The 22,116-nt window shown below is 40.5% G+C and overlaps 1 protein-coding gene across 2 annotated transcripts; it reads left to right on the top strand.

Moving 5' to 3' along the window:
- Window positions 1–554: 554 nt before the first annotated feature.
- Window positions 555–21,547, top strand: LOC131683293 (lysosomal alpha-mannosidase-like). 2 transcript variants are annotated; one of them, XM_058965124.1, is made up of 6 exons: window positions 555–1,018; window positions 17,837–17,939; window positions 18,003–18,610; window positions 18,677–18,810; window positions 19,189–20,956; window positions 21,018–21,547. In XM_058965124.1, exons 1-6 carry the CDS (start codon window positions 830–832, stop codon window positions 21,468–21,470), a joined length of 3,255 nt encoding a protein of 1,084 aa, XP_058821107.1. In that variant the 5' UTR covers window positions 555–829; the 3' UTR covers window positions 21,471–21,547. The 2 variants fall into 2 exon arrangements, with proteins under 2 accessions (XP_058821107.1, XP_058821108.1); XM_058965125.1 differs by lacking the exon at window positions 18,677–18,810 and adding an exon at window positions 18,998–19,131.
- Window positions 21,548–22,116: the final 569 nt, after the last annotated feature.

Raw genomic sequence — 22,116 nt, forward strand, 5'->3', positions numbered from 1 at the left:
AACCATAGGGTGTCGGTTTTACCCCAACAGCGCACATTTTTTTATAAAAGCAATTAAAAATATTGAATTTTTCAAACTCGTCTTCAATGCACCTAGTTGATCATAGGACAGGCCGATAATAATAGGTACTGAAAAATAGGGTGATTTGAAAAGTTTTCGTTCGGTTAAAACCTTTAAATCTACCAACGAAATTTTACATCCAGACGAGTATGAACGCTGCTGTCGAATGTTTTGTTAATTTTTATGACATTCGGCGCACTAACGTAAATCCAATTTTTCTTCAAATGCTTTAAATAAACGTACTAATAATATTGTATCATTATGAAATGAATAAAAATTTGATTTCTAGGAAAAGTTGTGGGGTGTCGGTTTTACCCACAGTGTCGGTTTTTCCCACAATTCCCCTACGCGTAGCTAGGAGTAGGTATGTTGGTAAACAACGTCAGAAACAAACCAAACTGCACTGCGATGAATCAAACTGAGCGAACTAATCCGGTCTGCGGAGAGTAAGCAGTAAACCAAACTGCGTACTCCGAGTCAGTCTTCAACGGTGACTTGCGCTCGACGGATCGGTGATCGTGTCGTTCGTCCGTGTCTGCAATAAGTTTGTGTGTTCTTTCGGCGACCGCTTCCGATCATTATAATCAATCTGGGCGGAGTGTCTTCTTAGATTAGAACAGTGGATTATCGTCAGTGTTTGAGTTGTTCTTACTACGTAATACATTAGAATTTCACGAACCGATGCTGATTGAACCTTGTTAATGTTCTCTGAGGTTAAGATAATCAAAAAGATTGTGGTGACCCTTTGCTGAAGTGTTTGCTGGTGATAATGGCTAGAATGGCAGGATCTGTGAAGTCTTTGCTCCTGCTTGTAGCTGTTTGTGTGTGGAGTGTCTCGGCTGGACCAAGCATACAACGGTGGAGAAATGGGAACGGGTTCTACAAGCGGGGTCAACGTGACGAGTATCGGGCGTACGGTGCGGATGCTTCCAACAGTGGAACAAATTGCGGATATGAGGTAGGGATGTGTGAATTGCAGTTTACGCGATGACGATGTTGATGTTTGTAGACGTAGGTTTTGTTTTTGCTTTAAATGGTTGCATTCCGTATTAGTTTTTATAGAGGTGTAGTAATCGTTTATAATTTATTCTAACGGTAGATGCAGTGTCTATTAAGATTTTTTTCTCAAGGCTAGAAAACATTTCTGTTCGCATGATATTTTAGGCAATTCTTCGACCATTCCGATCGGAGATAAGCAAAAAAGCATCACTTAAAAAATGTTAATCTAGAAGACTGATGATTTTTTTTTTCTAATGATACTTTCTAGTTGGATTATGAGTCGAAAAAATTCATTCTCCTCGAAACATCAAATAAATAAATTGAAATAAAATTCTTCAATAACAATTTAATATTGAAGAGCGACATTGACAAGAAGTGCTTTAGTTTTCAATGACCGAACTGCAGATTTCAACGGCTGATAATATTTTAAGATTAAGATGCCGTGAGTTGAGCTGGTATTCCTACCAGATTTAGTGGCGGGGATGTTTTGAGCACAACCCCTCCACACAAACTATTTTATTGAAATTTGAAAAATTGAATATGTTCGACAAAAATGTGTCTACCTTCTGAGAATATTTCTTTGTAGTGAAAATTGGCAGCTACCGGTTGGTTCGTTTTGGAGGCTAGGTCTACCGCTGCGGACTACATCGAGTAGATCGCGACGATGCGGAGAGTTAAATATCGTGATAAAACTGGGAGCTAATTGGTTCAAGAATAGGACGTCGGTACCGAAGAGAATTCCGCTTCCCGGAAACTCTCAGTCGGATTAAGGTGAGTTTAACGCCGGGGACTATCCGAGTAGATCGTGACAAAACTGGCAACTAAACTAAACCGGATCTAAATAGCTCATGGTATCAGAAGTTAAATGGATGACTGTGACGAAATCTCACGAAAACGGGAGATTAATAAATAAAAGAAATGCCTTGCGGTATCCTACCGCTGGGTAATATCCGAGTGGAGTTCGTGGCTAAGTGACTCAAGTACGCAGGGGATCTACATAGAATAATATATAGAGAGAACGACGGAAGCAAGAGGAATGTCGGGAATTATATGGATGAAAGCTCGAGCCATTTTATGGTCCGAGGTAACTTCAGAAAACTCGCGAGCAAAAGGCTTCGTGATTGCGAAAATCAACGGCGTCTTTATGTGCACCTACAAGGTGGATAGTGGTGCAGTTCAGCCTAATGTTGGAACAGTGAACCCAGCAGTTGATCGGCCGAAAGCCGGTAGTCATTGGTGGTGACTTCAATACCTGGCTTGTGAAGTATGCCGTAGAGTAACCAACACAAGTGGATGTATCCTGCAGGACGCACCAGTGAAGTTATTATTATTATTGTTATTTATTTATTCGTAATAATGTAACGTAAGGCCAATGCCTCTTTTAATGTTACAAGTGGTATTAAAAACTGAATTAATCTTATGTTACTGTTCGCCAGGGCCACCGAGAGGGGGGGACCGGGGTGTTTCCCGACGGGCCCGGAGTTGTGAAGGGGGCCCGGATTGTTAACAGAAACTAAAATTTTAACAAATACTTTTTCGACAAAAATTTATTTGAGCGTGCAACTAAAAATTCAATATCTTGTGCATGAGGTAACTAGAATAGCGAAAATTCTAAACTACTGCATATTTGATATCAACTATGTGTATACAAACCTAATTCTCGCGTCGAAACAAGATCAGACTCGAGCGGACATAGCGGAATTTGTACATCGAATGCCATGTACGCAGCTCACCTGGGTATGAATCACAACCCCGCATACAGGAATAGAGATATTTTATAAAAAAATCCTAACCTGAATGAAGAAGCGAATGCCTTTAAGTTTAAAATGTCTATAATCGAAATAAAAATATGATCAGACTTGTAAGGGTTAAACAATTAACCCATTCATGCCCATGTTGTTTGTGGACAACAAAGTTTTTAAACAGCTATAACTTTTGATTGAGACAAGATTAGCTCACAAAAACAAGTAAGGCCAATAAATGTGACTATCGCCTTTCATTTGAGTATTAAAGGTTTTCAAGGATAAATAGTTTTGAAACCGTACATGCACTAGAAAAAAAGTTGGACATGAAAGGGTTAAATGAAATAGATTTTTTGATTTATTGAATTTGCAATCTTCTAAAGTGCTGGATTAGTATCGAAAGTAATTATTGAAATTAAAAAAACCCTGCTTAGGGTTGCCACAACGGTTTTCGAGTCGAATTCCGTATCATGGTTGAGGTAAATCCGAATTCGTCCGGAAGAATCCATTGGATTATTTTGCATTTTTTGGAATCGTCCAGCATCTAGTCCTCATAAACGTCATCCTCAGGTTGCAGGCCCTCTTGGTGTTGGCAAATATTATTTTAAAAGTGCCATTTGGGTTTACTTTACCTCGTTGAACCTTCGCTTCAATGAATCAATGTTCCTCACAAAGATTCTCGAAAGAAACTGAAGTGTGATTTCACGCCTGTGTTTGTATACCGTGGAGCAGAGCAAAGTAAAAGCACAGCGAGAGTTGCTGGTGCTTTTAGATTCTTTGTGAATATCCGAGGAAGCGAAGTACTACATCCAACTAAATCAACAAAACTGTTCACAAATGCTAAAACAGGAGTACTTTACCAAAACATTACACTCTACGGTGAATGTGAAGAAAATAAGACATTTTCCTCCTAGTACTACGAGCTACTTAAGAAATAAAACAGTGCATAGGGTGATGAGCCCATTTTCGCTATGTTTCTATTATCACCCTACCCATTTGAAGCCGTTGGTTAGAGCAGTGTCTGCCATCTTTGTTCAACGCATTGAGTCAAATGGTAGCACAACAATAGGGGCACTCGCTTCGAGTTTTCGATGCGCTCAAACACGAGAATTACACTGTTTTCAGCGCATTTGTGTTATTATATTGGTTCTTAACATCGAAGCAAAGCTGTTGATGTCAATTTTTACGCATTCCATTGATTGTAGGCCGAGAAATTGATGAATTAATGAAGTACCCCGCTTAGTATGGTGAAAATAGGTACTTTACCCTATTTATTTGTTTTAAGCATTTTATACAACAAAAAGCAATGGAAGCGCTCCAAAATTCTGTCGAGTGATCACTTTAATTCGAAATTCTAATTGATTTCAACGCATACCCATGTGTCTCTTGAAGTTTATCCCTTGTTCAGTAAAACTCTGCTGGTCAAAGTACCACTAGAGGCAGTAGCCCTACCTCTATTTAAGAGATCAATTGGTCAAATGAGTCATCAAAAACTCTCGATATGCTAAAATAAATCGAGATTAATCCAAAAAAAATTTCGGCGATTTTCGACCTCTTCTTCCTCTACGTAGCATTTTGTAACAAAATTCTAACTTGTAAATTCTTGTAAAAAACGTAGCAACTACCAATCCTCCCTTGCAAAGCGTCCAGGGATGAAAAAATACATACGCTTCACAATTCTTTCAAATACGGCATTTTATGAACATTTTCATTATAACAGCAAATTGCGCACAACAAGCCCCTTTCATGACGAATATAGTGTTAATAATTTTGTTTTGAATTTTATATGTATGAAGAGAAGATCTCTCAGTTCACAATCCTGCAGCTGATAATGATTCTAAGAAGCATACGTTCAACTATATTACTAAATTTTGTTTGATTGATTTCTAAGAGAAAGTTTAACTCTGCTACCAAACTAAATCAACTTTTTAGCAAGATTAGCTAACTAATGTAGCAAGTTAAATCTGCATGTAAAATCTTTTCGTATTGGACAAGAGAGCGTGAGATTTTGAACGTCGCTTCCTGAACGTAACGATTTTATTTTTATTTTTGACTATTTACTAGAAATCAGTTACAACATTCTCGTAAAATATTTTAAGGTGTGCTAACACACCAACACAAATAACAGAATAATTCATGTTTTTATAGGATTATGAATGTTTTCGAAACCAGCAAAGTGTAAAATCCAGCCACAACCCTTATTTGAAATTTGATCCATGTTTCTCAATTTTTTTTTTCATTTTTTTCATTTCTACATGGATTTTTTTATTTTGTTAATATTTCATTGATCTACTTTTTCAAGTTGTGGATTGCATTTGTATTTCTACAATTTTAAGATTCTGCCTTTTTTATCTATTTACATACTTTTATTTTATCCATCTTTTCACGTTTCTTACTTTTGCTTTTTTTCTATTGCTATCACTATCACTTACTTTAATTTATAGTTTTATTTTATAGTATGTATTTTCTGTTATTTCATTTTTTTCGAAATTTTTCAAGGAAATTCTGCTTTCTTTATTTTATTTTTCTTATTGTTTCATATTTTATTGCTCTACTTTTTTATTTGTTTCTTTTGTCATTCCATCTAATTTTCAAAATTTGTCTTTTTACTACATTTATTCTTATCATTGCCTTTTTATATTTCCTTTTTTATATTTTTTTGCATTTCCAAAAGCAATTTTACTTATCTAAATTCATTCTAATTTGTCTTATTGTTTAATTTTTTACCTTTCTCGTATTTTCTTCCTTATTTTCTAGCTTTTAGCTTTCCGTTTTACATAGTTTTATTTTTTCTCATTGTTCATTTCAAATAATTTTATTTTTTTTTTGCACATTTTCCTTAAGCTTTAATTCGTTATTGTTATTTCTTCATTGTTTCCATTTAACCTATTTTGAAAGTACTTTTTCTGTTGACCATTTTCCTATACGTTTACATTGAATTTTTTAAATTTTGTTTTGATTTTCCTAAAAATCGTTTGATTTATCTTTTTTGACACTTTGCGCACTTTTTCTTCATTTTACATTTTTATTTATTAACAGATTAAGGCCGAAGTGGCCTGTGCCGTATACAAAAGATTCCTCCATTCCACTCGGTTCAAGGCCGCGCGTCGCCAGCCACGCAGTCTGCGAAGGGTCCGCAAATCGTCTTCCACCTGGTCGATCCATCGTGCTCGCTGTGCGCCACGTCTTCTTGTACCGGTCGGATTGCAATTGACAACCGTTTTCACCGGGCTATTGTCCGACATTCTGGCTACGTGCCCGGCCCACCGTAGTCGTCCGATTTTCGCGGTATGACAGATGGGCGGCTCCCCCAACAGCTGATGCAACTCATGGTTCATTCGCCGTCTCCATGTGCCGTCTTCCATCTGCACTCCACCGTAGATGGTACGCAGCACTTCCCGTTCGAAGACACCAAGTGCGCGTTGGTCCTCCACGAGCATGGTCCAGGTCTCGTGCCCGTAGAGAACTACCGGTCTAATCAGCGTCTTGTAGATGGTCAACTTCGTACGACGGCGAACTCTGTTCGACCGAAGTGTCTTGCGGAGGCCAAAGTAAGCACGATTTCCTGCCACGATGCGTCTACGAATCTCTCTGCTGGTATCATTGTCGGCGGTCACCAGTGAGCCCAAGTACACGAACTCTTCAACCACCTCGATTTCGTCGCCACCGATGCAAACTCGAAGCGGGCGGTTCTCATTCTCTTCTCGTGAACCTCTTCCTATCATGTACTTTGTCTTCGACGTGTTGATGGCAAGTCCGACGCGCTTGGCTTCTCTTTTCAGTCTGATGTAGGCTTCCTCCATCTTCTCAAAGTTTCGTGCAATAATATCAACGTCATCGGCGAAGCCAAGTAGCTGAACGGACTTTGTGAAAATCGTACCACTCGTGTCGATCCCTGCTCTTCTTATTACACCTTCCAGCGCGATGTTGAATAACAGACACGAGAGACCATCACCTTGCCGTAACCCTCTGCGTGATTCGAAGGGACTCGAGAGCGTCCCTGAGACACGTACTACGCACATCACCCGATCCATCGTCGCCTTCACTAATCGCGTCAGTTTGTCCGGGAATCCGTACTCGTGCATAATCTGCCATAGCTGGTCTCGATCGATAGTGTCGTATGCGGCTTTGAAGTCGATGAACAAATGATGTGTGGGCACATTGTACTCGCGGCATTTCTGCAGTACTTGACGAAGAGCGAACACCTGGTCCGTGGTAGATCGTTCGCTCATGAAACCCGCCTGGTACTGCCCCACGAACTCTCTTGCAATTGGTGATAGTCGACGGCATAGTATTTGGGAGAGTACCTTGTAGGCGGCGTTCAGCAGAGTGATTGCTCGGTAATTACTGCAATCCAGCTTGTCGCCCTTTTTGTAGATAGGACACACGACACCTTCCATCCACTCCTCCGGTAAAATCTCCTCCTCCCAAATCTTGGTAATCACCCAGTGCAGCGCTTTAGCCAGTGGCTCGCCACCGTGTTTTAGTAGCTCGCTTGGTATTTGGTCAACCCCAGCGGCTTTATTATTTTTGAGCCGGCTAATCTCCTCCTGGATTTCTTGGAGATCCGGAGCCGGTAGGGTAATGTCTTCCGCGCGTGCTCCCAGGTGCGTTACCGTGCCATCCTCGTCGTCTGCTGCATCGCCGTTCAGGTGTTCTTCGTAGTGCTGCCGCCACCTCTGGATCACCTCACACTGGTCCGTGAGAAGATTCCCGTTTGTATCTCTGCACATGTCGGCCTGTGGTACGTGGCCCCTGCGCGAGCGGTTCAACTTCTCGTAGAATTTCCGTGTGTCTTTAGCGCGGTACAGCTGCTCCATCGCTTCGCGATCTCGGTCTTCCTGCTGGCGCTTTTTGGTCCGGAAAACCGAGTTCTGCCTGTTCCGTGCCTGTTTATATCGCGCCTCGTTCGCCCTCGTGCGGTGTTGCAGCATTCTCGCCCATGCTGCATTCTTCTCTTCGACTAACTGCTCGCATTCGCCGTCGTACCAGTCGCTTCTTCGGTCCGGACCCACCGTACCTAGTGCAGTGGCTGCGGTGCTACCTATGGCGGATCGGATATCTCTCCAGCCATCTTCAAGGGCAACTGCGCCTAGCTGCTCTTCCGTTGGTAGTGCCACTTCCAACTGTTGCGCGTATTCTTGAGCCACTCTGCCATCTTGTAGCCGCTCGATGTTTAGCCGCGGCGTTCGGCTTCGACGAGAGCTATGCACTGTCGAAAGTTTTGAGCGTAAGCATACTGCAACCAGGTGGTGGTCCGAATCTATATTCGCACTGCGATAAATGCGGACGTTTGTGATGTCCGAGAAGAATCTACCGTCGATTAGACCGTGGTCGATTTGATTTTTTGTTACTTGGTCCGGTGATCTCCAGGTGACTTTGTGGATATCTTTGCGAGGGAAGAAGGTGCTTCGGACTACCATTCCACGGGAGGCTGCGAAGTTCACACATCGTTGGCCGTTGTCATTTGATACGGAATGCAGGCTGTTAGGCCCGATCACCGGTCTGTACATTGCCTCCCTTCCTACCTGTGCGTTCATGTCGCCGATGACAATTTTCACGTCTCGCAGAGGGCAACCGTCGTATGTCTGCTCCAGCTGCATGTAGAACGCTTCTTTCTCGTCGTCGGGTCTCCCTTCGTGTGGGCAGTGCACATTGATGATGCTGTAGTTGAAGAAACGGCCTTTGATCCTCAACTTGCACATCCTTGCGTTGATCGGCTGCCACCCGATCACACGTTGGCGCATCTTGCCCAGCACTATGAAGCCGGTTCCCAGCTCGTTGGTTGTACCACAGCTCTGGTAGAAGGTAGCCGCTCGATGCCCGCTTTTCCACACCTTCTGTCCCGTCCAGCAAAGTTCCTGCAGCGCCACGATATCGAAGTTGCGGGGGTGTAGCTCGTCGTAGATTATCCTGTCACATCCTGCGAAGCCGAGCGATCTGCAGTTCCATGTTCCGAGTTTCCAATCGTGATCCTTTATTCGTCGCCTGGGTCGTTGCCGATTGTTCTGGGTCGTATTCTCTTCTGTATTGTTCGTTATGTGGGTTTTTTAAGGGGCGGCTTATAGGGCCTACGCCAACCACCTGTCTCGCCGGTGGGCCATCGTGCCAGGACTGCTTAAGGTCCCACCTGGGCACCAGGACAGGTTTACACCTTCCGAAGAAGGGTAACCCCCCCTTCCCTGCCAGCATACGACCAAAGTTCCCACCGGGGTTGGTTACCCGATCTTCACTAAGGTTACTCGTATCCCAGTCGACGCCACGAGGAGGCCAGGGCTAGGAGTTACTGGGCAGGAAGCTAAGGACCGCAAGTGGGGTCTATTTTATGCCTTCAGGTACAAGAGGCTTACGCACTGCCCAGTCATTGTCGACTAAACGACTGTCATTTTACATTTAGTTCTGTTTGAATTTATTTCAAATAGCATTTCTAGTACTTTTTTTCTATTCTTTAAATAATTTAATCCATTTTATTCATTTTTCTTGGGTTAATTTCTCCATTTTGTGTGTTTCTATAGTAAACCATGTTGGCTTTTTTCTACTATTTTTTGTTTTCCATTTGGTCTGGTTGCTCCGTTTTTGTTCAATACTTCCAATTTTCTTTACTTTTTCGCCGTTTCATCATTTCAATGTTCCAGTTTTATAAAATTTTCCGGTCCATCCCTTTTTTAAATTTCTCTATGGTTATTTTATTCTTGTTTTTTATGCATACTCCTCTAATTTTATGCATTTTTCACGTTTTATTTACTTTTTCTATTGCTTTAAATATGTCTTGTTTTTCTTGATGTATCGAGTATTCTTTTTAGTAGTTTTTTCATTTTCATTAATTCTTAAATTTTTTCCTACTTTCATACCGATTTTTCATTATTTTCACCATTTGTTCAATAATGTTCGACTTCTTTAATCTTTGCAGTATGTTTTCCTAGTTTCCTGTTTTCTTTTATCAATTTCTGAAAGGTTCTGTTTTGGTTTTTTTCGATTAAACATTTTTTAATATTTGACATTAATTTGTTTATTGTTTTGTTGTTTTTAGCTTTTTGTACATTCTTTTAATATTTAATTTTCCTATTTTTTATCTTTTGCCGTTGATCGCCGTTCAGATAATATTATTAATTTTTGTAATTAAAATATTTTTAATCCTTCCATTTCCTTACTTTTATACTATTGACAAAAATGGCGCCTTTCAAAGTCACCAAAACTGTCGAAGAGGTATTAAAAGACTCCCAAAGTATAACAAGCTCTACGTTTTTTCCTTCATTAGCACTACAAATAAATAGAGCAAAAAACTTGACATAAATATAAAATGTCATTGTACTATACATAATATCAATGAACTCCAATGGATTTTAAACATTAACTTTTTTGTACTTGCCTGAGTACACAGTGGTGGGGGCCCGTACGTTGGACCCTCCGGGCCCGTATTTTCTTTCTGCGGCCCTGCTGTTCGCTGCTCTCAATCGGAAAACAACTATGGTAGTAGTATTATAATTAGGTTGATCTTAATTTGGCTAGTAATTCTAGTTTAAGTTTGCTTTTGGTTCTACAAGTCTTAATGGCTACGGGCAGACCATTCCATCTATTATCACTTCTCACAAAGAATGATTGATTGTAATAAGCAGAGCTGTTGTTTAGTATAATGAAGCTTTTATATCTGTTATTGAGTAGAGGTCTCAACTTTTCGTACAAATAATGGAGTTTTTGTATATTTTCATATAATTTATATATATTTTCATAAAGAATTTCGAAAAAGTACAACCAAGGAATGATTATTGAAGATAAGATACTCTTGAACGTCTTGAAAGATTATATATGTATCGAACACACGAATTCAAGGCTACCCTGAGTTTGTTCAGTGCTGCCATGGTTGCATTGCTGTAAAAAATTCTCCATGCGGTAGTATTAGAGTTTAGATCAAATTCAATTTGGTTTGAACGTCAAGATGTCCAGTTGCCAAGCATAAACGTTTGAGAGTTCCATGAATTTTTCCGCACTGCATGTTTATAAGGGCATCCTATTCTAAACGTTATGTTAAAATAACACCGAGACTCTCTACACGATCTACAAACTGAATTGGTACATTGCTCAAATATAAACATGGTGAATCAAGAAGAATTTTACGCTGCTGTATGAATATGGCTTTTGTTTTGGATGAATTAATTGATAGTAAATTCTTCAAAGACCATCGATACACCCTTTCAAGATCACTTTTTATTTTTCGAGCCCCTGCAGACTCAAACTCATTGGCACAAAAATAAATTTTTGTATATCATCATCAAATAAATGCACATGGAAGTATTTCAGTACAGACGGCAGATCATTTAAAAATAATGAAAAGAGAGCCAACCCCAGAACAGATCCTTGAACGCTGTGGAAGGTTCCGTTAGCACATTTCTGAGGGAAGGAAGGGAGTCTATCATCGACGTCACATTCTATAGCCCCCCTTCACCGACGACGAACGAAGGAAAATATACCCATAGCAACCAACAGGCGATTTGCTACCACATCGACCAAGGAAACCCGCTGCAGCGCCGAGAAGGACGACCAGCGAGCAGAAGTGGAAGATGTCTTCGTAGAGGCGCTTCCGCTGGGCAGCGAGACCGAGAACGATGATGCGGCTGATCTAACAAAAAGCATTGTGACCGCGAAAACTGAAACCACGCAGTAGATGGCTTCCAGCCCCCCGGTTCGAATGGAATACCAAACGTAGCTGAAAGCTGTGATGCTGGTATATCCGGACATGTTCAGGATGGTGCTGCAGAAGTGTTTAGATGATGCTCACTTCTCCGAAATGTGAAAGGTACAGAAGCTGGTGATACTGCTAAAGCCAGGGAAGTTACCGGGTGATCCCGTCTTATACAGGCCTATATGCCTGCTGGATAAACTTAGAAAACTAGGAAAACGAATCGACGACCGGTTAAGTTTCAGTTAAGGCAAGGAAAGAGAGAAGCAACACGAGACGTCGGCTAGCTAGTGTTTCGTCATCGATACTGTAATATGGGGCTAAAAAGCTTACCACTTGCGAACAACACACAAAGAAAGAATACTACCCGCGCCGCGCCGCCCTATTGTTGTCCTTAACTGCGAGTGAAATGAGTGAACTACAAAATAAATTTCGCCCATTACGGGAGAATACAATCGCGATTGATTTTTCGCAGACCCGTCTTAGACTTTCAGTGCGCGAGGTGGAACAGTTAATCTAGGTGAAAATGGAACTTGATCTTACAGAAGTTTCACACATCCAGCTACACCATACGAGGCAAGTAGTACTAATAACGTTCAACTACTTAGCCGAGGCGGAAATCTTCGTAGCAAAAGAACAACATGCAACATGACGTCGAATATGAAAACGTTAAAACCAAGATCCCTGTATATACGGATCCTGATCTATGCCAACATGATCTGGCACCTCGTACTAGCACGGATTATATTAAAAGTTTGTTGTCGAATTATGGAGTCTAAGGACACATGTGGAAACTTTTCCTCTGGCATTTTCAACAGCGTTCGGGTTTTGAAAATGCGGCTGAACCAACATATACCGTCTCACTTGACTTTCGAAGGTAGATCATCACAGCGTACTACGTACAAAGAACTCTATACACATACCCTAGACAGATGCCCACGCGCCAGATCTGAAATCAGACGACACACTACGGTAAGCCATACGCCAAAACAACTAAAGAAAACCCATCTACAACCAACATTACCAAACAGCCTTCAACATCTGTTAAAGCCGGCAAACAGCCAGCCAAATAGTAAATGCCACCAAACAAAATTCCACGGTATCCCTAATCCAATAGTTACCATACCTAGGGAAAAAATAACCAAAAAAGAAGACGGCTGTACCAAAGTTAACCGAAAACAGAAAAAGCACCAAACATCTAACACCGACAACCATCGCTCCATCGCTGAAGATATGGACGCAAACACCAGCGAGGGAGAGCAAATGGAATGATCAGCATGTGACAGAAGGTAACCCTGATCACCAACAAAAATCATCAAGAGAAGCGGAAACCAGTGCTCCCAGAAAAGCAGCAATAATAATTTTTTCTTTCCAAATCGTTGTCCCCAAACCGCATAGTATATTTAACTAAAGAACATAACATAGTGCTTCTTCCCAGAACACTAAAAAAAAAATCGGCTGAGAAATCCGCGTAGAAAATTGTTTAGAGCCTAATTTCCCGAAAAATGATTTTCTTGAAATGAATCAAGATTTTGAGGATATACAACAATTTTCATACATTTTTTCTTCGTCATCTAGAAAGGTTATGCAATCGTTCGGAATTTCGACATTTTAACCGAGGTCTGCTGGGCCGAATCTCTCTCACTATTTGACTCAGTTCGTTGAGATCACAAAAATCTGTATGTGTTTGCGTGTGTGTATGTGTATGTGTGTATGTATGTATGTATGTATGTGTCAAGCAACCTCTCCGATTTTTCTCAGGGATGGCTGGACCAACTTGCACAAACTTAGTCTCAAATGAAAGGTACAACCTTCCTATCGCTATTGATTTTTTTATTGATCCGACTTCCAGTTCCGGAGTGACGGGTTGAACAGTACTTTCACACAGCAAATTCTTATATAAACTGGTACCACCATGATGTCCAAATGATACTATACATATTAAAATGTACCCAAAACGAATCTTTGAGAGCGGAAATGCATCTGTTTTCTTTCGCTCTCGAACTGTGAGCGACGCGTTAGTGTTCAACCAACCTAATACTTGTGCAATACTATATCGTACCCCATAGCTACACGCTGTTGGCTCATGCAGTGCAGAGATAACTTGAATAACACATACCATCGTCTCCATGCTGTCCCATTTGTGATCGCTGCTGCAATGATGAGAAGTTTTTGTCTCATTCGAATGACTACTCCTTATGTGTCGTTATGGCCTAACGTGTAAAGTAGGCGTTTTAGCGAGTAGATGTCTGTCGGTTCCAGTCCTGATGATGCTACCCTGTTAATCTTTTTTTCTAGTAAGGCTTTGTTCCCAACACATACATACAAACGAAATATTAATAACAGCGGGGAGTGGGGGGGAAATGGTACAAAGCAAAATGCGTCAATGACGATGCTGAAATACCGACGAGGCGGCGGGGAGGCAAACAATATTATCTCACTCATCATTAGTGTGAAGCTTATATATGCCATTTTACTATTGCACCAGTGTGTCGTCATGGTACGGGTAGTAAAGAGGTGTTTTACCGAATAGAAGTTTGTCGGTTCTAATCTAGAATCCGATATCAGGATTTTTTTACTAGAAGTTTCAAATCACGAGCTATTTATAGCAGCGGAGAAAAGAATGAAACAAAATGTAATGCAGCAGCAATTATGATGAGATTGCTTGTGGCAGATGGGTGGGGGAATGTAAGGTGTAGAAGAAAGATACGAAACCAAATACTGACAAAGTTACCTTGTGTGTGAGTGTGTGTCATCGTTTTTTTTCGTGAGCGTTGCGATCATCTCGAATTGTGCGCGACCAGCTCAGTGTTCAAAAAGGATTCCCTTGGAAATGAGATTGCGAGCCCAAAAAACAGAAAATCTGAGCCCGCCGTTTTGGGTGTATAAGGCGATGAAGTAATGTGAAATTTTTTCTAAAAGGCGAATTTTTTTCCAAAATGTGACCACAACTGCTTGGATTTATAGGTTTCAACGATTCCGGAAGCAGCGGTAGAAGTATCCAAATACAAAGTAATAGTTACATTCATTTCACAGTGATAACTGGATTGATTTGACCAAACTATCGCGTCCCCCAAAACTGTTATTAAATTTTTATTTCGATCTGTCATCAGGTTACGGAGTTACGGGTCGCGGAATATGGTCACAGAGATCTTCAGGTTCGTGGCAGTCGTGCACTCATGTATCCTTACCAAGTGTAATAGGAATGTAAAAGATATTTCCACAATGTTATATTGAACGCAAACAGCTATTAGATCATAGCTTTGATAAATGAGCATTTTTCGAAGGAATTCTATGTATTTTATTTGTATCTATATTTTTCATTTTTTGAATTATTCTAAATTTTCTATTGTTTCTTTTTCCATTTGAACCAGTATTTTTTAAATTTCACTATTTCCTAAATTTTTTTCTCTTCTACCTTTATCCTATATGCTGCAAATTTTTATTTGATTTGCTTTTTGGTAGTTTTTTTTTATTTTTTAGGGGTTATATACAAAGTTGGAACTCAAAAAATAAAAAAAAATTATTGAATATTCTGAAAGTACATACTTTTTAAATTATCTGTGCAATATTTCATCCACTTTGGCGCACTAGATTTTAAATTACAGCCGCTTTTTCAGCGCGCTGGTTCTTCTACGAATGAAGTGGACACAAAACTTTAAACGCAATTATCTCGGAATAAAGTTTTTTGAAAAGTACCGTAGCAGTGATCGTGATATCTCAAAAACTATTCATCCGATTTTCAAAAAAAAATTGGATTGTTTGTATTTACATTTTCGTGTACTTGAACGGTTTCTTTTTCATCAAAAATTTTTCGATTCTTTGCAGTGAATTTTTGTTTAAAATTTTGAACACCACGGAAATCAATTTTTTGGTCAACATTGGAAAACCGATCCGTTCAAGTACACCACAATACATTTTTCTGTAATAATATTTTTAGTTTTTGGATTTCAGTTGAGCGGTTCGGCTGGGAGAGCGTTCACCGTAAACCTCTGCCAAAAACATGCTTCGGAGGATGGGCCATAACCCTGACAACCTTGAATATATTTTTTAATTAAACTTGGTTTTTCGATCTTCAATAGGGCTACCAACGGGCAGTCTTTTGCCTTCTCAAATAAAATTAACCTAAAACACTTTAAAAAATCAATGTTATTCGTTTCTGTTTTATCTTTTTTTTATTTATGCCACGTTGTTTTGCTTTTACCTTCTTTCGCTGGAGTTTCAGTTTTTCTATTATCATAAACTCTACAATTCTATTTTGGAAGTTTTTTCCATTCATCATTTTTCTATATTGTTCTTTTCTATTGTTTTTGTCATTTCCTTAAGAATTTACAATTCATCTCTATTTTATTCATTTTTCCTATCCGCAATTGTTTCCATTCGGATTTATGTTTCGTTTTCTAATTTATTTTGAATAAAAACTTTTTCAGTTATTTATTCAATTTTCACGTTCTTTGGTTTTTCCCAAATGCTGATGTTCGGTAATTTTCCAGAATTTCTTCAATTTTATACTTTCCTTTTTCCATTTTATCCTTTATTCAATCTATTGAATCCTTTGTCTGCAAATTTCTTTACATTTTACCCTTTTATCTTTTTTTTTATTTCTCTTTATCAACACTCATTCCACTCTAATTTTTCTCAATTTTTCATTATTTTCAATTTTAAACTTTTTAAGCTCCGCAAATATATTTTATTTATATTCGTAATATTTATATTCATATTTTGTCCATTGCATGATTTAGCATATTTATAACATTTAATCTATTTTATCTCCTCTCTCCTCTTCTCTTTGATTTTTTTTCTTCTTATTTTTGATGCATCACTTTTTTACTTTTACCCATTTTCTGCCTTATAACTTTTATTGTAGATGTTTTTAATATTTCAATGTTTTATTTATTTTTACTATTTTTGCCATTTTCAGTATTTTTATCTTTATTTAACATTTTTCTTTTTCATGCATTTTTATAACTAGTCTGCCGGGTTCTATTTATCCACTTTTTTGTTTTTTTTTTCTAAATTTTTCAATTTGTGTACATTAGTTATGTTTCCATCTTTTCTTGATTTTGTTATTTTGAGTTGTTTTTTGCAACATTTTTTTAATTTTTCATTATTTTATTCTTTTTCACTTTTAGATGTTTCTCCGTTTCAATCATTTGTTCTATTTTTAACATTAAACTATTTGTACTCATTACTTTCCATTTTTCCACTTTAATTAATATTTTATCGTAATTTTGTTCTTTTCTTTTATCCGCTTCTTGCGATTTTTTATTTTGTTATTTATGTATTTTTTTACAATATCTAAATTCTCCTCCTTAGTATGTGCTTTTCATTAAAATTCATTTCTTATCAATTCTTTTCATATTTTCCCATTTCTTACTATTTTTTAAATTAATTCTGTAATAATATGGTAGCGAATATAAATTAAGAATTGGTTAAAATACATGAATCAGGCTTCTCCCACTAAACGGAAGGAAAAGTTAGCTAAAATAAGAAATAGATTTGACCCTGTATTTCCAGAGGCTTTCAATGTTTTAGAGATTGTTGCACTTTGTCCGTCCAGGTCGAAAGCGTTTTTGTTCTTTGGCAAATTCTAAACGAAACCAGCTATAGCTTAAAGACAATAAACTCCGTTCAATTCTATTCTCTATAAATATTAACTGTTCCTTTCAATGGATATCTAGATTACAATTTTTAATGTTCAAAACATCTACAGTGGTTGGGGCCCAAATTTTCTCTCTACGGCCCTGATATGGTGACATTTTCGTTTTTAACAGGGCACTACATATGGCCGGTACTACACTAATTTAAACTTAGGTGTAATCAACCTATCTCCTTTGGTGCATTAAACCGATGTAGCAACAAGCAAAAATGAAAACGCTATCATTTCATCGATTCAATAGATTCATAAAGCTGTGCTCTCTAACCTTTCCAAAACGAAAATATAAATCATACTAGTTGAGTTCACTGGAAAAATCCCAATATGCCCGCCCTGGGTAATAATAGGTCTGTTCGATTCACGTGTCTACATAAATAGCTCAATATTTACCACAAAAGATGGATTGATTACTAGAAACAAGCATCGGTTACTTACTGATAGAGCTTTGTTTGCATAGAAAATCTTAATGCTTCCCAACGGTGATCTATGAATACGGTTCGCATTTTGGTTTGTAAACAACTTCGGCCAGCACGGGCAGAGTGCCGTTCCCTACGGGCGGGATACTTTCAATGGAAAGATTCAAGGCAATCCAAACAATGTAATCGTCATTATCGGATTATAAGCATAATTGAAACAGTTGCTGATCACGGTTTTTATTGTTACCGCATTCATCATTTGTTTTATTCTCCGTTCTTTTTCCAGTCATGCCCCGAGATCAAGAAGAACATGCTGAACGTCCATCTGGTTCCGCACACCCACGATGACGTCGGTTGGCTGAAAACGGTCGACCAGTACTATTACGGGAGTGAGTCTTTCACTCAACAATGCACTTAAATTAAAGTTTAACGTTTCTTATTTCAATCTACAGGTAGAACGCTCATTCAAAAGGCAGGTGTTCAATATATACTTGATTCCGTGGTCGAGTCGCTGCTGAAAGATCCCACGCGCAGATTTATCTACGTCGAATCCGCTTTTTTCTTCAAATGGTGGAAAGAACAGACTCCAGAGTTGCAGGACAAGGTTCGCGATCTGGTTAATCAAGGCCGGCTGGAGTTCATCGGTGGAGCTTGGAGTATGAATGATGAGGCATCGACGCACTACCAGAGTATCATCGATCAGTTCACCTGGGGGCTGCGGTTGTTGAACGATACCTTCGGAGAGTGCGGTAGGCCGAGAATTGGCTGGCAGATTGATCCGTTCGGGCATTCGCGGGAGCAGGCATCAATTTTCGCTCAGATGGGTTTCGATGGGCTGTTCTTTGGACGGTTGGACTACGAGGATAAGCGAGAACGCTTGACACAGAAGAACGCTGAAATGATTTGGAAGGCAAGTTCGAATCTGGCGGACAGTGATCTGTTCACGGGAGTTTTGTACAATACTTATCAACCTCCGCCGGGGTTCTGCTTCGACATCCTGTGCTCGGACGAACCGATCATGGACGGTCGGTACAGTGCGGAGAACAATGTGAACTCGAAGGTGAGATCGTTGCTTGTTGGATAGATTCGGTTTTAGTACTAATCGACGACCAATTTCGGGGAAAAGGTCGAGAAATTTTTGTATTATGTAGAATTGCAGGCGAAACACTATCGGACGAATAACATTGTGCTGACCATGGGCGGGGACTTTACGTACATGGACGCTAATGTGTACTTCAAGAACTTGGACAAACTGATCAGGTAAACGGGGTTAGCTCCGGGCTATGTGTTTTGTGTTCTAACAGGTCTGGGGTATTTTGTCTTACATGCACAGTACTCACAAGTTCTGGTCAGTTGGATCAGATATTGATAAGAGGTTCCCGGAAATTGGTCGCACTCACGGAAATATATTTTCGATTGTATATACAATATCAATATATTCCTTTAGGTTGACCAATTCATTGCTATTGTTCAGAATATGAGTTCATCCTACCGCACAAATAACATAGTTTTAACCATGGGGGAGGACTTTCACTATCAGTACGCTGAAATGTGGTTCAAAAATCAAGATAAGCTTATTAAGTACTCTTTACCCTTTGAACTGTAACGGGAAACATCTACAAACCTATCCACTTACAGGTACACCAACGCCCGCCAAGCAAACGGTTCCGCTGTCAACGTCTTCTACTCAACTCCATCGTGCTATCTGAAAGCCCTACACGACGCCGACATCACCTGGCCAACGAAGAGTGACGACTTTTTCCCATACGCTTCGGATCCTCACGCCTTTTGGACCGGATATTTCACGTCCCGACCAACGATCAAACGGTTCGAACGCGTCGGCAATCACTTCCTGCAGGTTTGCAAACAACTGACGGCACTTGCCCCTAAGAAGGAAAACCACTTCACCGCCCACCTAAACGTGCTTCGTGAAGCGATGGGTGTAATGCAGCATCACGATGCCGTCACCGGAACCGAGAAACAGCATGTAGCCGACGATTATTCCCGAATGCTTCACCGAGCTATCGAAGCCTGCGGAGCAAATACCAAGATTGCCTTGAATCAGATGGTTGATCCGGTCGAAAAGAAAACCTCCCCTAAGCATGACGTTCACGGCTTACAGAAGGACTTCACATTCGAGTTCGAAACCTGCCATTGGTTGAACATCAGCAAATGCGAAATCACCGAAGCTAAGGATACTTTCATGGTCACCCTCTATAACCCACTAGCTCATTCCGGCTATCAGTACGTTCGTCTACCAGTTTCCGGCAACAAATACATCGTCAAAGATTACCGAGGCGTGGAGACTCCTTCCCAGATGGTACCGATTCCGGCGACGGTTCAAAACCTAACCTACCGCTTTAGCAACGCCACGAACGAAGTAGTTTTCCTAGCGAACGAACTTCCCCCGCTGGGTTACAAATCATATTTCGTCTCACGAGTGATCGAATCCGTCGATGACTTCACCAAGGATCATAGGCCACCGCCGACGGCAACGATGCAGGCGGACGAAGCCCCAAAACAGTGGCACGCGGAGGAAGTCGTCATCGGAAACAAGTACCTTAATGTTAGCTTCGACAGTAATGGTTTCCTGAGCACGATCAACGCCAACGGAATCAGCAGCCGGCTGCGGCAAACTTTTGTGTACTACGAAGCGGCAGTTGGAAACAATATCGAGTGGCGGAATCGTTCATCGGGAGCGTACATTTTCCGTCCGAATGGGACCGAACGGCACGTCAGTGAGTCTGTTCTGTTACGAGTGTTCAAGGGTAACGTAGTTCAGGAGGTTCACCAGGTGTTCAACGAATGGATCAGTCAGGTGGTTCGTATCTACTCCGATGAGAATCATGTTGAGTTTGAGTGGTTGGTTGGTCCTATTCCGATTGAGGACGGTGTCGGTAAGGAGGTGGTGTCGAGGTTCTACACGGCTGCCCAGTCGAACGGTGTATTTTGGACGGATTCCAATGGTCGGGAGATGATGAAGAGAGTTCGGAATCATCGTGATACGTGGAATTTGCAGCTGGAAGAACCGATTGCCGGAAATTACTACCCGGTGACGACGAAGATCGCACTGGAGGATGGCAACATTCGGTTCGCTGTTTTGAACGATCGTGCTCAAGGCGGTTCCAGCATGGAGGATGGTTCGCTCGAGTTGATGGTTCATCGCAGACTTCTTCACGATGATGCGTTTGGGGTGGATGAAGCACTCGATGAGCAAGCCTACGGGAAGGGGCTGGTTGCTCGCGGCAAGCATTATGTTATTTTCGGATCAAAAAAGACCTCTAGTCCGACCCTGCAGGCCAGGGAACGGTTCCTGCAGAATCAGATTTTGCTGCCCAACTGGGTATTCCTCAGCGATACCACCAACTTCCAGTACGAAGATTGGCAGAAACGATTCAACAATATCGTAAGTAACCCAAATCTTTTCTTTTGCTACGAAATAACTAACGAATAATTCTACATTTCAGTATTCAGCTCTTTCGTTGTCCCTCCCCTTGAACGTCAACCTGATGACGTTCGAACCGTGGAAAGAGAACAGTCTGCTCGTCCGATTTGAACATCTACTGGAGAAGGACGAAGACCCGATTTACTCCAAGCCGGTTCGGTTCAACCTGCAGGATATCTTCCGTTCGCTCAGCATCGAAGAAATCAGTGAGACAACACTCGCTGGAAACCAATGGAAGGAGGACAGCAAACGGTTACAGTTTAAACCGGATCCTTCCTATCTGCAACATGTGACAAAGGCCTCCCTCTTCGAGAATAATCCATACCAGAACGGGCAGGTATCGCAAGCGAACGGCGAAACGGAACAGGAAGAAGCGGCGGAGAATCTACGGAACGTGAGCAACGAAGGTTACGAGATAGTGCTGGGTCCAATGCAGATTCGTACGTTCGTTTTGCAATTGGAGTTTAGGCCATAATTAGTTTAGTGACGACTTAGCAGGGATAAGCGAGACTGAATAAATGAGTTGAATTGTAGGATTTATTTGTTGTCCTAACTGAAATGATGATAATTTCTGGTTCAAGTTTAGTAACTTGTGACACAAAACTATCTCTTCACTATGTTCGACATGGTTGCTGCACGCTACCGTAAAAGTACTGAATATTACGTGATTTCAATTCAACTGAAGCCTTCCATGCAGGAGGATAGAAGTAGTTAGTTTTGTTTATTTCGGTTTTAACCACTACTCGTCTCACTTTTGGATCTTTAGAAATTCTTTACCGTTGTTTTCACCTGCTTGATCAGGACTTTCTTTTCTGCACTTTCTGCTGGAATATCACGCGTGACTTGATCGGGTTTACGAGGGACATAACGGGACTTTGATCATCGCGAAATATTGGTGTTGATATTTCTTTTTTTTTTCAGGAGTTTTCCTACTGGAGCTGTAGAGCTAGGGTCTCGAAAAGGATCCCCGTTACAATCACTCACTACAATTGCAAACGAGACGGGATATGTCCAGGGATGCCAACGGTACCGGTAAACTACATTTTTTTCGGTATATTTACATTTGCACAAACCGTACAGCCCGCTACAGCGACGCATCACTACAGCTCTTGCCAGAACGG

Source organism: Topomyia yanbarensis, chromosome 2 (genome assembly GCF_030247195.1).
Source record: "Topomyia yanbarensis strain Yona2022 chromosome 2, ASM3024719v1, whole genome shotgun sequence".
Classification (NCBI taxonomy): domain Eukaryota; kingdom Metazoa; phylum Arthropoda; class Insecta; order Diptera; family Culicidae; genus Topomyia; species Topomyia yanbarensis.

Coding starts and splice junctions, on each gene's coding strand:
- LOC131683293 (XM_058965124.1), top strand. CDS start 830: ATGGCTAGAATGGCAGGATCTGTGAAGTCTTTGCTCCTGCTTGTAGCT. Junction 18,811..19,188: donor AACTTGGACAAACTGATCAG/GTAAACGGGGTT, acceptor ATCCACTTACAG/GTACACCAACGCCCGCCAAG. Junction 20,957..21,017: donor AGAAACGATTCAACAATATC/GTAAGTAACCCA, acceptor TCTACATTTCAG/TATTCAGCTCTTTCGTTGTC.